The 16,606-nt window shown below is 41.8% G+C and overlaps 1 protein-coding gene across 5 annotated transcripts in view; it reads right to left on the bottom strand.

Moving 5' to 3' along the window:
* The window catches only part of LOC120310903 (cytoplasmic phosphatidylinositol transfer protein 1-like), a 63,096-nt gene that overhangs the window by 3,221 nt on the left and 43,269 nt on the right, over positions 1-16,606 (bottom strand). For all 5 annotated transcript variants that reach the window (XM_039349836.1, XM_039349835.1, XM_039349839.1 and 2 more), the window contains exons 4-9: positions 15,406-15,494; positions 14,495-14,502; positions 12,931-13,002; positions 11,896-11,991; positions 11,191-11,346; positions 8,659-8,722 (exon numbers count right to left, since the gene is read on the bottom strand). In XM_039349836.1, the coding sequence (XP_039205770.1) occupies positions 8,659-8,722; positions 11,191-11,346; positions 11,896-11,991; positions 12,931-13,002; positions 14,495-14,502; positions 15,406-15,494 (485 nt within the window). The remainder of the gene's footprint in view (positions 1-8,658; positions 8,723-11,190; positions 11,347-11,895; positions 11,992-12,930; positions 13,003-14,494; positions 14,503-15,405; positions 15,495-16,606) is intronic.

The following is a 16,606-nucleotide window of genomic DNA, read 5'->3' as shown; positions in this document are numbered from 1 at the left end:
GAATAGAATAGAATAGAGTAGAGTAGAGTAGAGTAGAGTAGAGTAGAGTAGAGTAGAAGACAGGATATAGAAGAGAAGAGAAGAAAAGATATAGAATAGAATAGAATAGGATAGAATAGAATAGAATAGAAGACAGGCTATAGAATAGAAGAGAATAGAAGACAGGATATAGAATAGAATAGAAGAGAAGAGAAGATATAGAATAGAACAGAATAGAAGAAGAGAAAATATAGAATAGAATAGAAGAGAAGAGAAGAGAAGAGAAGAGGAGAATAGAATAGAATAGAATAGAATAGAATAGAATAGATATTGGAATATAGAATAGAATAGAGTAGAGTAGAGTAGAGTAGAAGACAGGATAGAGAAGAGAAGAGAAGAGAAGATATCGAATAGAATAGAATAGAATAGGAATAGAATATAGAACAGAATAGAATATAGAATAGAATAGAATAGAATAGAACAGAATAGAATAGAACAGGAAGGGAGATAGGAGGTCTTCTAGTCCAACCCCCTGCTCGGGCAGGAAACCCTACACCATTTCAAATGATTGTCCAATGTCTTCTTAAAAATTTCCAATGTTGGACGCTTGGCAACTGATTCATATTTATGTCCTTTGCTGTGTCCCGGGGGTCACCCGATCCCCTTTTGCGACCTTTCGACAAACAAAGTCAATGGGAAAGGCGGATTGGCTTAACAGCCGGGTTACTAACTTATCAACTGCACTGATTCCCTTAACAACTGAGGCAAGAAAAGTTGTAAAATGGGGCAAAATTCTCTTAATGACTGTCTTGTTTGGCACCCTGAAATTTTGGGCTGAACTGTGGTCATACGTTGAGGAGTACTGATATCATGCAAAAGTAAAAAAGTTCACGCTGTATGCTATTAACTTATTCTATTGTGCTCAAAAGAGTCGAAAGTCAATGCTTTTTCTTTCTTTTCCCTTTTACCCTAGACTTTTCCCTCTTCCCTTTCCCCTCCCTTACTTTCTCATTACTTTCATTTTTCTTTTTGTATTTGGATAAACTAATAACATTTTGAAAAAAAACAACAGCCCAAGAGTCAAGGCAATGATTCAACCCTTCAAAAATAAGAAGAGGATCCGACTTATTATTAGATCACGGAAGTGAGAAGTGGAGATAGATACCAGAATATAAATCTGGATTTCACTCTAGAGATAGAGCTTGCATTTGAATAACCCCTCATTAAAATACTTTTTCAATCTGTTCTATCATGTTATTAATGTTGCCAAGAAGCCTTGATATTTAATCAGGTGACTGAGACAAAGTTTAATATTGTTTGAGATCTATATTCTCTCAAATTACATACCTATTATGTGGAAACTGATGGCTGGAGAATGAAAATCAGTTTTCCATGCCCTTCATATTGTTAAGAGCCTTTGGCATTAGGAAAAAATAAATTTATGGGCCCTCTTGCTCAGTGAATTAAAATTTTGGAATTACAAGTGATTTAAAAACAGATTGCTCATAAAAGTAGAGCAGGTACAATTACAATGAGAGACAATCATCTTCTGTTGAAACTCATCTACTTTCCCTGGAGGGGTTTATGCTGAAAATGCTGATTTTATGCTGCTGCATTTTCAATGACGTTTTCGCATTTTATGCTGTAAGCAGTCTCAAGAATAACCTTGCTAGCCTACTTAATGTAACGCATGAAATCTCATGCGTAGCGGGCTAGATTAAATCTATTTGTTCAGCACATACTGTAGAATTACATAATGCTTTGAGGATGGTGAAGCTGTTTCACCCATCCTGGGCTACCCTTCTTCGTAACTTTTAACAGTAAACGATATGGGAGGTAACTCATATCAACAGAAAGAATAAATGCATCTCCAAAAAAAGGAGATGATGTCTAAAGATATAAAAGTGAAACCTTTCAAGACGTCCAAGTCAAAATCATGCAATTAGGGATGTGTAAAATGGTTCTTGAACCACCCGTTCCCTCCAGATTGGTTGGTTTTAATCAAAATATGCATATTTGGGCCAAGGAATAAAACACTGGCTTATTAAGGATATGGACTCAAATAAGGCTGTTCCAGAAGTACGTGTTTTGGGAGGGAGGGTAAGTGAGTAGGGACAAATGGAAGCAAGCCAAGGACATTTGTTTTGTTGCTTTGGATAGTGTGATGGGTGACATAGAAATTTAATTATCAAGCTAGAAATCAGGAGACAGGGACTTCTAGTCCCACCTTAGCCATAAAGCCAGATGAGTGACTTTGGGCCAATCATCAGGAGATGATGAGTTCTAGTCTCGTTTTAGCCATGAAAGCCAGTTGGGTGACTTTGGGTCAGTCCTTCTCTCTGAGCCCAACCCACTTCACAGGATTGTGTGTTGTTGTGGGGAAAAAGGCAGGATACAAATAAAAATTAATAAACATTGGCAGTGGCCAAATGAACTGAGGAGGAAGAGGATGACGCCCACGAACCATACCTTACTCACCCCATAAACTCACCCTTTTGATTTCCGCGTGTTTTGTTTCACTTGAAATCAAGAGTAACAATGTTCTAGGTTTTGTTTTGGTTACATCCGAGCCCATCCATCTCTTTATTTGGGGGATCAAAGTGAACATTTACCATGCCTTGAGTAGCCCTATTTACCCAAAACAGTTTATCCCTTTCAACAAAAGCATTGTAGAAGGTTAAAAAGTCACCCAAAAGAGGGGAAGAGAGTAGGAGGGGAGGAGAGAAAGAGGAGGGACGTGGGGAAGGATTAGAGATGGTGGATGCAGCCTGGGGGGAATGGGCAGGCGGTACCAATGGTTAGGAATTTAATTGTATTTTGTATGAATAAATGGAAAATAAAAACTTTTTAATGATAAAAAGTCACCCAAACGTAGAGTGCAGAGAAGAGCAACAAAGATGATTGGGGGCTAAAACATACGTACGAAGAAAAGTTGCAGGAATTGGATATGTCTAGCCTAGTAAAAAGAAAAACTGGGTGACATGATAGCAGTGTTCCAATATTTAAGGGGCTGCCACAAAGAAGGGGGGGGGGTCTCAATCTATTCTCCAAAGCGCCTGAAGGCAGGACAAGAAGCAACGGATGGAAACTGAACAAAGAGAGAAGCAATCTAGAACTAAGGAGAAATTTCCTAACTGTGAGAATAATCAACCTGTGGAACAACTTGTGTGTGCTCCATCACTGAAAGTTTTAAGAAGGGACTGGATGACCATTTATCAAAAATGGGATAGGGTCTCCTGCTTGAGTGGGGGGGGGTTGGACTAGAAGACCTCCAAGCCCCTCTCAACTCTGTTATTCTGTATTCTGTATCCGCTTGGTCTTTTCCCAGTTTGATGAAGCGTGATTTGTGAAGTTCATTTCCCCCCATCTCCCTGATCATGCTGTTTTATGTGGGAACACCAACTTCTGAATCAGACTGGAAAGTTATCCCAGATCTATCAGCCCCGGTCTTAAAAACTTAATCAGAGCTGTCTCCTGCGTGATGAAACTCTGTCAACCAGCAGGAGTTGTCAACTTGAAGCCAACCAAGGAAAAAATCTTGCTAAGACGGGAGAGAGCCATCTGGAGTTTCAGTGGCCTGTTCGACCTCGGAGAAGACAGTTTCATTCTTCTGAAAAGTTGGAATACCTGCTGCTTGGCAACCCTCCCACCTGCCTTATTGCTTCTTACTAAGGGGTGGTGGTGGTGTAGAGGATCCCCACAACTCCAAAAAGTCAAAGAAAGGAGATGCTTGGAGGTGCATCCACGGAGATTTATGGAGAGTCACTGAAGCAGGAGGCGTGAGCTTAAATGGACTCCAGAAGATGGTAGAGGACAAGAAGACCTGGAGGAATGTTGTCCATGGGGTCACGATGGGTCGGACACGACTTCGCAACTAACAACAATAACAACAACAACCTACAGTCTATGAACTGTTATGGAGGGGCTGTCTTAAGCCTCCTGTCCATCTGACATTCCAAGCTCCTCTGGGCACTGGGAAGCAACCCCTCCCACCTGGGAATCCAGACTCCACTCCATCGCAGTGAGGCAAAAAAGAAACAGGATAGTCAATGCTGCACAACGGTGGCTCTCTCCAACTTCAGCTTGGCCAAACGAGGTGAGAAGGTCATCCTTTTCCACCCCCATCAACAATTTTGATGAAAAAGAGGTACTGTTTCATTGGATCCATTCCAAGGAACAACTTCAGAATAAAATTTGGATCTATTTGGATGTAATAAGCATCATACCAAGTCTCATTTCTAATTATGGCATTCCTGTGTATTCCTCCCCCCCCCCCCAGGGATATGAGCTTATAATAAAGGCTTGCCTGACACTAAAGACAGCCAAATTGTTACCTTTTAAAAGCGGGTATAAAAACGTCTTTATATTTAAATACATTTTAATGCCGGGCAATAGATATCTACAGTAGTTCAAACCGAGTCTCTCTTCTCCATCCCATACCCATTAAATAAATAGATGCTCTCAGGGAAAAAATCTTTTTCAAATATCCTTTGCAACCGGCCAAATTAATATGGCATACTTTAATTGAAAAGGGGATGATCTACGCATTAATCAAATAATGCATTAACTCAAGTGCTTTAGGAGAATGGAAAGCCAGAGTGAGCTCATTGAGAGCTTGGCTTTGCGTCTGCCCTTTCCCCATCCAAGGGCTGTTTTAGGTGTGAATCACTGGTCCTCTGTCAAAGTCCCCTTTGCCTGATGTTAACATTGAATCTACTTTCCTGGAAAGGCTCTTGTTTTCAGTATATATATATTTTTCTGTTTTGAGTGATTTCATCTTTGCCCAAACATATTTTTTTTTTCTATCTGTGGTTTTCTCACATCATCTAAACCAGGAGGTTGAAAATTAACCGGTGGAAGTTGCCTTCAGAAGTTGTGGGTGCTCCATTGCTAGAGGCTTTTGAGAAGAGACATCCATTTGTTTGGAATGATATAGGGTTTCCTGCTTGAGCAGGGGAGGGGGGGGGGACTTCCCACTCTGTCATTCTAAGTTCTATGTTCACCCTTTCTTCTTTCTTTCTTTCTTCGTTATTCTCTGTGTTTATTCTTTCTTTCTTTCTTTCTTTCTTTCTTTCTTTCTTTCTGTTATTCTGTTTATTCTTTCTTACAGTCTCTTTCTTTCTTTCTCTGTTATTCTGTGTTTATTCTTTCTTACAGCCTCTTTCTTTCTTTCCTTCTTTCTCTTTTTCTGTTATTCTAAGTTCTATGTTTACTCTTTCTTACAACCTCTTTCTTATTTTTTCTTTCTCTTTCTGTTATTCTGTTTTATGTTTACCCTTTCTTTCTTTCTTTCTTTCTTTCTTTCTTTCTTTCTTTCTTTCTTTCTTTCTTTCTCTCTGTTATTCTAAGTTCTATGTTTACTGTTTCTTACAAACTCTTTCTTTCTTTCTTTCTTTCCTTCTTTCTCTTTTTCTGTTATTCTAAGTTCTATGTTTACTCTTTCTTACAACTTCTTTCTTATTTTTTCTTTCTCTTTCTGTTATTCTGTTTTATGTTTACCCTTTCTTACAGCCCTTCTTTCTTTCTTTCTTTCTTTCTTTCTTTCTTTCTTTCTTTCTTTCTTTCTTTCTTTCTTTCTCTCTGTTATTCTAAGTTCTATGTTTACTGTTTCTTACAAACTCTTTCTTTCTTTCTTTCTTTCTTTCTTTCTTTCTCTGTTATTCTGTGTTTACTCTTTCTTACAACCTCTTTCTTATTTTTTCTTTCTCTTTCTGTTTTATGTTTACCCTTTCTTACAGCCTTTCTTTCTTTCTTTCTTTCTTTCTTTCTTTCTTTCTTTCTTTCTTTCTTTCTCTCTGTTATTCTAAGTTCTATGTTTACTGTTTCTTACAAACTCTTTCTTTCTTTCTTTCTTTCTTTCTTTCTTTCCTTCTTTCTCTTTTTCTGTTATTCTAAGTTCTATGTTTACTCTTTCTTACAACCTCTTTCTTATTTTTTCTTTCTCTTTCTGTTATTCTGTTTTATGTTTACCCTTTCTTTCTTTCTTTCTTTCTTTCTTTCTTTCTTTCTTTCTTTCTTTCTTTCTTTCTCTCTGTTATTCTAAGTTCTATGTTTACTGTTTCTTACAACCTCTTTCTTTCTTTCTTTCTTTCTTTCTTTCTTTCTTTCTTTCTTTCTTTCTTTCTTTCTTTCTCCTGTGGGCAAGGTTTCTTGGGAGAAAGAGCAAATAAATGTGAACAGGATCTGATAGACACCTTTAGATGGGAATGCCTTGCTACCAGCTTGATCCCAAGAACATGGTTTGGAAATGAACCCAGTGTCTGTGCTTCCCTTTCACTCCTCCTCTGATCTTCTGCCACCAGAGGGCAGCCAGATCAAGCCCGCCTCTGTCAGTTATCCCAGATGAAATGCAAAATTCCTTATGAAATCCCAGAATGTAAGGCCAGCCCAGGGAATACTGGGAAATTTAAAAAGACGGTGTTCTGGCAGTTATGGGACCTTCCCAAGTGGAGCGGGACAATGAATCTAGGAACCGCTCCTAGAAGGTGGTGAGCTGAGGAACCTCAAGAGCCAGGAAGTGGTGGGAACAACACGATAGGAAGGACATCCTGGTATGTAAATAAAACACAGTCAAATAACAGATTCGGGGATGTCAGAAAAAGGAAAGAAAAGAACTGACTTGAGAGGGAAGGTTAGCCTGTTAGGAAAGAAAAAGAGGAAACTTTGTTCCAAAAAAGTGGTGAGGAGGCATAATAATGGTCTGCAATCGTCCTCAGGAATCCAACCACCAGAAAATGAGAGAAATAACTACAGAGAAATACAACAAGGGAACAATCTATTTGCTGTTACATATCTTGACTGCAGCTAGACTTGCCTTTGCGCAAAAATGGAAGAGCAAAGAAATTCCTACAGAGGAAGAGACACTATATAAAATATGATCATGTGCGGAGATGGACAGGCTCACAATGGTATTGAAAGACAAATGTAGATCACTTTATTTCAAAACCTGAGATAATTTTTACTGCTGGAGGGATTCAAAGAGGAAGGTTGGGATTATAGGCTAGCGTTAAGATAGAAATATATGTAATTTTAGAATAAGTATTGTATATAAAATTGAGATGTATATTCAGAGATGAAGAATCGATTGTAAAATGTGGAATAATTTGATAAGCATGTATATACTGGAATGTCACGTTATATCCAATGTTTTTTTTTTTAATTGCATTATAAATAAAATTTTGTAAAAAAGAAAAAAAAAGAAAGAAAACGAGGAAGGACATTTTTCAGCTCTGAGGAACATGTTGAGGCACAGCTATGATCTGAAGAAGCTCAGAGGGATGAAAAATGTTTTGAGTGAATCATAAGTTTATGCCTTGAACCCAAAACCACAAGCAGGTTTTCACACTGAAACATCCCGCTGGACTCGGTAGCTCCAATTTGTTCCTGCAAACTAATCCCACGCATATATATTTTTTAAAACCTTAATTATGATGTTTTGTTGAATTCCATTGGGCTTTTGAATGGAAACATACTGATACTCTGCTTGCTTTTTAAGCATGATCCCTAGTCCCCTTAGGTCTCTTTAAAATCCAAAAAGGAGAGCTTTGAATATTTCAGGAGCAAATGAGCTGGGCCAGAGATTATTCTGAAAGCTTGAGTAGACTTCCTTCACATCATTTATTTATTTATGCATTTGTTACATTTATATGCTGCCCAACTCACTATTCCAAGCAGTTCTATGCTTTGCTATTGGGTGGGTGAGTGGGGGGCAGAAAACACCCATTACATGAATTTGCCATTTTGATCAACTGCTTTCAATCATCTTGTTGCACCCGCAGAAATGGGGAATCTAATATAATTGGTCACAGCTTTTCCCACAGGATTACTGGGTAGACCAGTGATGGCAAACCTTTTAAAGACCGAGTGCCCAAATTGCAACCCAAAACCCACTTATTTTTCACAAAGTGCCAGGGCCACATCAGCATTGTGGTGCCCTTGAGGGAGGCGCCTCTGAGTGCCGCCTCTGGCACGCCAAAAAATGAGCCACCGTGCTACAAGGCGCAAAAACGACCGCCACCGCACCATGGGGTGCAGATACAAGGCGCTGCACCATGCAAGAATGGGGCAGTGATCATCACGCAGGCCCTAGCCCCACCCCATTTGCAGTGCGTGCGTGCTCGAGGCCCCGTGCACACATGCACGCGTGTAAAATGCTTCCCCCTCCCTTTTCTTCCAGTCAGCCAATCAACAATGGTTGGTGACCTCTGCTCTACCACCTCTACTTGAGCTTGCTAGTTGGCTGCTTCGCCTCCTTTGTGCTGGGTGGGGTGCCTGCTCCGGGCGGCGGTGGTGGCATGATAGGCCTGCTGCTGGGGGCGGCGGCATGCGTGCCAACAGAGAGGGCTCTGAGTGCCACCTCTGGCACGTGTGCCATAGGTTTGCCACTGCTGGGGTAGACGGTGATAAAAACCAAACTCACTCACAAATCTCTGGATTATGTACCAAGAAACAGAGAGTGGTTGATCGGCTGCACTGTTGAAGGCAACAGTACATACAGTCAACATGGGTTTCTGGTTGAATGATCAGGTCCAAAGCGAAAGTGTCAACTCTACAGTTGGACATGGAAAAACTGAGGAAAGGCACATTCCCATGGGAAAGGAAGATCAAGGCAACTGCCCACATGGGCTCTCATCCCTTCCTCCCTCCCTCCTCCAGCATGGATCCCAGGGTCTTACATACCACACCACTCGTCCACCCAGGCGAAGGCTTGGCGATGTCCGATGAGTAAAATATCTCGAATAACCTGAAACCCAAAATTGTGTTACTGGCATTGCAGGCAGTGTCCAAGCAAATTCTACCCAGCAATTCCACCACCATAAATCAACACGAGCCAGCATTTTGCTGCAGCTGCCCCCCAAAGCCTAGGTTGCATCAACAGAAGGATAATAACAAGATCATGCGAAGAGTTAGTACTGCTTTACACTGTTTTGGTAAGACCACCCTTGGAATATGGCATCACATTACAAAAAAAGAGGTTGAGACTTTAGAAAGAGTGCTGGGGAAGAGCAAGATGATTTCAAAGAACAGGAACTGGGGATGTCTAGTCTAATGAAGAGAAGGACTAGGGATGACAGGATAGCAGCCTTCCAATATGTGAAGGGCTTTCGCAAAGAAGAGAGGGTCAACCTATTTTGCAAACCACCCAAAGGCAAGGCAAGAAGTAACAGATGGAAATTTATCAAGGAGAGAGCCAACCCTAGAACTAACAGTGAGAACAATTTATCAGTGGAATGGGTTGCCTTCAGAAGTTGTGGGTGCTCCATCACTGGAGGTTTTCAAGAGACTGGAAGCCATTTGTCCAGAATGTTATGGGGTCTCCTGCTTGAGCAGAAGTTTGGCGGGAGGCATATGGTGTTTTCCTCCCAAAATACGAAGCAACGCAAAACCCTCTTCTAAACTGCAGCATAAAATTCAACATTTTCTACCTTGTTTTGCTGTGCGAATGAGATGGGCAATCGCAGCCAACTGGATGTCAAGAACCACAACTCTGCGTCCCTCATCCCCAGCCAAGTGGGCCAAGACTGAGAGTTGTAATCCAGCAACATTGCCATTCTTGGCTGCAGAAACCAAACATGACCACTTTATGGAGGAAGACTGATGGAAACATCAAACCCAAATACAGACTGAGTTTAAACAGCCAGAGATTATTGTTCTGTATTGATTTCCCTGTTTTTTTAAAAAAAACCAGGATTATTCTCTCAGAAGATAACATCCTATGAATGAAATTTCAAAAAAGAACTACTTGTGTTGTGTGCCAAGAACAAGAGAGAAGAATATTTGTGTGCAGAGAAGAGCAACAAAGATGATGAAGGGCCCGGAGGCTAAACCATATGATGAACAGTTGAGGGAGTTAGCTATGTCTAACCTATTGAAGAGAAGGATTAAGGGGGACATAGTCCAATATTTGAGGGGCTATCACAGAGAAGAGGGGATTGACTTATTCTCCAAAGCACCCGAGATCAGGACAAGAAGTAATAGGTAGACGTTCATTAGAGAGATACAACCTAGAACTAAGGAGAAATTTTCTGACAGTGAGAACAATTAATCAGTGGAACAGCTTGCTTCCATAAGTTGTAGGTGCTCCATCACTGGAGATTTTCAAGAGGACAACCATTTGACTAAGATGGTATAGGGCTCCTGCATTGAGCAGGGGATTAGATATTAGAAGACCTTCAAGGTCCCTTCCAACTTTGTTATTCTGTTAGTCCAGGGCTCTTCAAACGTGGCTCTTTTATGACTTGTGGACTTGTTGAAGTCCACAAGTCATAAAAGGACCAAGTTTGAAGAACGCTGTGTTAGTCTGTTCCCATAGAGGATTTGAGCTCTAAGGAGCTGTCCAAGGTACTGAAAGGGCAGCCCTATCCCACATGAAACATGGCCACCAAGCCACAATGCATCTCTTACCCTTCTCAATTTGTAATCAGGAAAGCCATTGTCCTAAGAACAAGAACAACAACACCAATATAGCATCTCCCAGGTCAGCCAACAAGGATTCTTGCATTCTGGGATAGTTCCTCCCCTTAACTGCTGAAGTTGTCCTCAAACACAGAAGATACTGTAGAATTGTAGGGCTGGAAGAGATCTCAGCAGTCTTCTAGTCCAAGGTAGGAGACTTTATACCATCCCAGTCAAATGATTGTTCAGTCTATTTTTTGAATCTATTTTTTGAATCTCTAAGCAACAGAGCACCAACAATTCCAGGAAACAAGCTGTTCCACTGATCTTACTGCCAGGAACTTTCTCCTTACTTCTGGTTTGGATCTATCTTTAACAAGCTTCCCATCATTCCTTCTTGTCCTACTTTGGATAATAAGTCAATCCCCTCTTCTCTGTGACAGTCCCAAATATTGGAAGACGGTTGTCATGTTCCCCCAGTCCGTTTCTTTGATAGACTGATCATACCTAGTTCTCTTAACTGTTCATTATATGATTCAGACTCCAGACCCCTGATCATTTTGGTTGTTCTTCTTTGCACTCTTTCTAGGGTCTCAGTATCTTTTTTGTTTCATGGTGACTACACCTGGATGCAGTATTCCAACCGTGGCCTCACTAGTTTGATATAAAGCGGTACTGACGCTGCATGTGACCTTGAAACTGTCCCTCCATTGATGTAGCCCAACACGTCATTGGCTTTTTGGCTATTGCAGCACATTCCTCTCCAGCCACCAGACTTCTCTGCAGGCCACTTTGTAGACCAAAGTACAATCTCACCTTATGGACAAATTGTTCTACCCGTGTTTGCAGCCCCCAGACTTCAAATTTGACCGTCACCAGTTTGTAGGAGCACATGATGGGCTGTGTCTGTTCCCGCCAGCCCTCCAGGAGTGGCCCACGACCTGTCTTAGCTGAGCTGAAGGACCGGAGATCCTATATAGCCAAAAAAAGGGGGGGGGAGAAATAGAATTTTGATCACGTGACCATGGGGAAGCTGCAACAATCGTAAGTGTGAAAAATCATCATAAGCCACTTTTTTCAGTGCCGTTGTAACTTTGAACGGTTACTAAATGAAAGATTGTAAGTCAAGGACTACCTGTAAAATTAACCCCACTGGCTGTGCTTTTTTTTTTTCCCCTGGACTGCCTCACAAGGCTGCTATCTATCTTGCAAGTCTTATACTCTTTTCCAAAGAGAGAGAGAAGATCCTCAGGAGACTCTGTCTACCAAGCACCTGAGAGCAGTATCGTTGCAACCCCAGCAGCAAGTAGGTGTACAAGTGATGAGTTTGCAAAGTGCCATGATCTAACACTACAGCTGGGATAGAAGTTGCCCAAGCCTGCAGAAGTAGAACAACGTGAAGTCCTTCCTCCTGTCTCTCAAGGTCCTTCCTACAGGCCATTACAGGAATGAGCAGTTGGGTTGGAGAAGCCAAAGCCACCCACCAACCATGCACAGTTAGCCTGTCCAACGGGTTGTTACCTCTAAGCTGCTGTAGTAGCGGTCTGGGATTTCGTCAAAAGCAATGTCCAAGAACATCACTTCATGGTCTCCCAAGATTTTTTCACTGGGAAAGATCTGTGAGAGCAAGCGGGAAAAACAACGCCAGTCAGTTTGCCAGTGAGAGAAAACACAGATTTTTAGCTAATGAGGGATGGTAAACATAAGTGGGGTTGGCTAAGCTACAATGCATACTGGTACCTTCCTTGGCTTGTCATTAGTTTCCATCTGTTGCTTCTTGTCCTGCCTTCAGGTGATTCCCCAAAGCACCAGAAGGCAGGACAAGAAGCAAAGGATGGAAATTAATTAAGGAGAGAACCAACCTAGAGCTAAGGAGAAATTTCCTGACAGTGAGAACAATTAACCAGTGGAATGGCTTGCCTTCAGAAGTTGTGGGTGCTCCATTACTGGAAGTTTTCAAAAAGGAATTGGACAACCATTTGTCCAGAATTGTAGAGGGTTTCCTGCTTAAGCAAGGGGTTGGATTAGAAGACCTTCAAGATCTCTTCCAACTCTGCTATTCTGTATTCGTAATACTCTTCTTATCCAGCTTCTATAAACTCTGTTACTCTGTTATTGACACCCTCATGTTCCTCTGAATCACAAGGCCTCTTCAGATTCTCTGCTCTCTTGCCTAAGCCCCTGATAGTGGCCATAGTGATGGACGCCACCTCGCCTTGACTCTGCTCATCTCATCAGCTGAATGGAATCTTTGCAAAGGGCACTCAATTGTTCCTCATGGTCTCTTCCCACAAACAAGCCCAGATGCAACTTCCCAGGGAGAGAGGATAATTTAATGCAGTGTTTCTCAACTATGGCAACTTGGAAGATGTGTGGACATCAACTCCAGGATTCCTCAGCCAGGGGTGAAATTTCCTTGACCGGGGTTGTCTGAGCTAAAATTTGGTCACCAATTCAATGCATGGATAACTCTCACCATGTCTTCATTCCCCCCTGAAAGTAACTGTACAGGATGAAATGGGGCACTGTTTCTAATTCTGAATGGGTTGCACTTACGTTGGTGCTATTTCCACAATTATCTTCATACTTGGTCTCTATGTAGATAGAAAATTTGGGCAGAAATGAGCACTATAAAAGGAAAGAGAAATGGAGCATGTGAGAAGACCCAGAGGATGAGTGAAAGGATGGTGCTGGAAAAGAGGCAGACAATCATTTTTATAGATTTTGTACTTATATCCTGCCTTTATTATTTTTACAAATAACTCAAGGTGGAAAACATATCCAACACACCTTCTTCCTCCAACTCTGTGAGGTGGATTGAACTGAGAAAGAGGGATCGGCTAAGGTCACCTAGCTGGCTTTCATGGCTAAGGCAAGACTAGAACTCAACATCTCCTGGTGATTGGCCCAAAGTCACCTAGCTGGCTTTCATGGCTAAGGCAGGACTAGAACTCACAGTCTCCTGGTGATTGGCCCAAAGTCACCTAGCTGGCTTTCATGGCTAAGGCAGGACTAGAACTCACAGTCTCTTGGTGATTGGCCCAAAGTCACCTAGCTGGCTTTCATGGCTAAGGCAGGACTAGAACTCACAGTCTCCTGGTGATTGGCCCAAAGTCACCTAGCTGGCTTTCATGGCTAAGGCAGGACTAGAACTCACAGTCTCCTGGTGATTGGCCCAAAGTCACCTAGCTGGCTTTCATGGCTAAGGCAGGACTAGAACTCACAGTCTCTTGGTGATTGGCCCAAAGTCACCTAGCTGGCTTTCATGGCTAAGGCAGGACTAGAACTCACAGTCTCCTGGTGATTGGCCCAAAGTCACCTAGCTGGCTTTCATGGCTAAGGCAGGACTAGAACTCACAGTCTCTTGGTGATTGGCCCAAAGTCACCCAGCTGGCTTTCACAGCTAAGCTGGGACTTGAACTCACACTCTCCCACTTTCGAGCCTGCTGTCTTAACCACTAGACCAAACTGTCTCTCATTTATTAACCATCCACATAAGGTGCCATTTACACTTTCCTGTCCATAAAGTTATGGATATGAACCAAGCCATGCTGCACCAAGAAACAAAAAGAAAGTGACGGGATTTAAACTTTTCTTTCCTTCATGTAATTCATGAAAAATGGGACCGGCAGAAAAATCTCATCCTGCCACTCTTATAACTTCTGGGAACCATCTGCAAATCTTCAAGTATTAAATCAGAACCCATGATGACTAGAAACCCAGTTCTTCCTTCATACTCAAGACATTGGACTCTGCAGTTCCTCTGGGTTTTTTGTGCTCCTATTGGAAAAGGCAGAAGCCCTCCAGATGTTCCCTTTTTGCAAAGACTAGTCTGCAACTCAAACAAGCAAAAAATAAACGACAAACTAATCATGGAACATACTAAGAACATGCCCACCGATAGGGCAACCACTAGTATATCCAAAGAGAGTAATCCCCTCACCCTTCTAGCACTGATAATGTTACCTAGTTGGTTTACGAAGCATCTGTCAGAAAATAACCCATCTCAGAGAGCACCAAGGACCTGACTGCAGCCTTGAAGTTACTCATGGTGTTCTTGAGCTCTCTCTTCTATTCTGCTAGAGAGTTACTGAAAGTAGGGAGGCACCTTAGTACTTACTGTGTACTCTGCATCCACGGTGAGGTAATTCCAGATATCCCAAGTTAGCAAAGGGGAGACAGAGAAAGAGACAAAGCTGAGGTTGGAGAGAAGGAAGAGTTATCCATTACACATTTTCTGGGCAACTAAACCCACTCACTTTGCAACCCGGTGTAGGCATGAGGGTGTTTTAGTAAGCTTCAAAGCTGTAAGGGGAAATCACATGGCTCTTGTACCCAAATTGCATCAACTGAACCTTGCTAAAGCTGAAAGTATTTTTCCCCTCCTGTAGGAAATTACCAGGTTGAGCCCGAGGGGGGAGGATCAAACATGTCATCAGTCTGGAGTCTCTTTGCGCCCACAAGAGATCTAAGTCCAGCCCACATCAAATTCCTTCTATTCTTATCTCCCGCCAATTTCCCTTGGCCGTTAGTAGTTTAGATTCTTGTGGGGAACTTAAGCATACAATAAATCTTTATACGCTTTTGAACTACTTGGGTTTCCTGATTTTCCTGGCACCTGACACCTCTTTTCCTTTCACTCTCCAAAAAACCAGAGAGGATCCCTTCTGAATAGCAATAGCAATAGCACTTAGACTTATGCTCCGCTTCACAGTGCTTTACAACTCTCTCCAAGCAGTTTACAAAGTCAGCCTCCTGCCCCCAACAATCTGGATCCTCATTTTACTGACCTCAGAAGGATGGAAGGCTGAGTCAACCTTGAGCCTGCTGAGACTCGAACTGCTGGCGGTCGGCAGAATTAGCCTGCAATGCTGCATTCTAACCACTGTGCCGCCACAGCTCATGAATGCTTTCCATACCCTTTTCCTTTTGGGGGGCTGAGATACCTTTTGCACAACGATTGTCCAGTTTGTGGCTCTGTCTCCTGTCTGCCAAGGTCATTCTCACATGTCATTAGAGTTTCCTCCTTACCTGTGATGGTATATGGGTAATAGTTCCAGGCTTTCTCGGTGATATAGAAGATTCGTGGTGTTACCGCACGAGCCCAGCTAGGCAATTTGCTGCAGAAGAACAGAGCACAAGGCTAAATGGAAATCAAACCCCAAATTTACGTCTATGTTCAAGTCTCCAAATTATTAAGATATATCCCAAAGTAACCCAAATTAGCTCTATAGTAATATAATAGTATTTAATATATTACAATATTTTAAATATTAACATTTAAATAAAAAAAATGAAATAAGCTGCTGAGGGAGGAACCAGTGATCTCCAGACTGGAGAGAACCATGATGTTAACAGAGATCAAATGTCTTTAAAGCCAACAAGAGAAGAATCTGTTGGATTGGGGAGAGGAAAATGCCTAAAATTAAACTCTAAAGCAGAAAATTGGAGTGGATAATCTTCTGTAGGTCTATGGCTTCATTCTTGCCTGCAATAGAGATTGAACAAGTCAAGAAAGGCGCCGAGGAACTGGAAACAGTTCAGAGAAGAACAAACGCTACGTTGAGGGATTTATTGATTAAGGACCGATGAAGAATGATTAATGTTGCTGTGGATGTTTCATTGAAAGAAGAGAGAACTAAGGGTAGACATGACAGTCTTCCAATCCATAAAGGGGTGTCACGGGGTATGGATTTATTCTCCATAATGCCTGAACATAGGACAAGGACCAATGGGTGGACATTTTACAGAGGAAGAACCAAACTGGGAATAGGAAGAAATTTCATGGTGATGAGAGTTCATGAGCAATGGAACAGCCTGTCCCCTGTACTCACAGGAGCTCTGTCACTGGAGATCTTCAAGTAAAGGTTGGACAGCCATGTATGTGGAATGGCCTGAGGATTCCTGCCATGGGCAGAAGGTTGGAGGAGAACATCTTCACGTTCTTTCCAATTCTAAGGTTCTAAGCTATGACCATGACCTTCTACCAAGTGAGCCAGTTCATGAAGAAGAGGATAAGTGTCAACAACCAAGTTTTACATAAATGTCAAGTCAAGAAGATGGACAAAATGTTGACCAACAATGTAAATAGACCACCGACTCAGTTTTATTCCACTTTTATTTTTGCAGCTTCTGGAGGAGCAAATGTACCTAATTAGGGCTGCGCAGTTTTTCCTATTTCTCCCTCTCCCTAACTGCAGAAGTATAAAATAGATGAGTTAAGCTTCTGATG

Source organism: Crotalus tigris, unplaced genomic scaffold, assembly GCF_016545835.1.
Source record: "Crotalus tigris isolate CLP2741 ecotype Arizona unplaced genomic scaffold, ASM1654583v1 scf7180000018301.7375997, whole genome shotgun sequence".
In the NCBI taxonomy this organism is placed as follows: Eukaryota; Metazoa; Chordata; class Lepidosauria; order Squamata; family Viperidae; genus Crotalus; species Crotalus tigris.
Note: the sequence above shows the minus strand (reverse complement) of the source record. Positions and strands in the feature narration are given on the sequence as shown.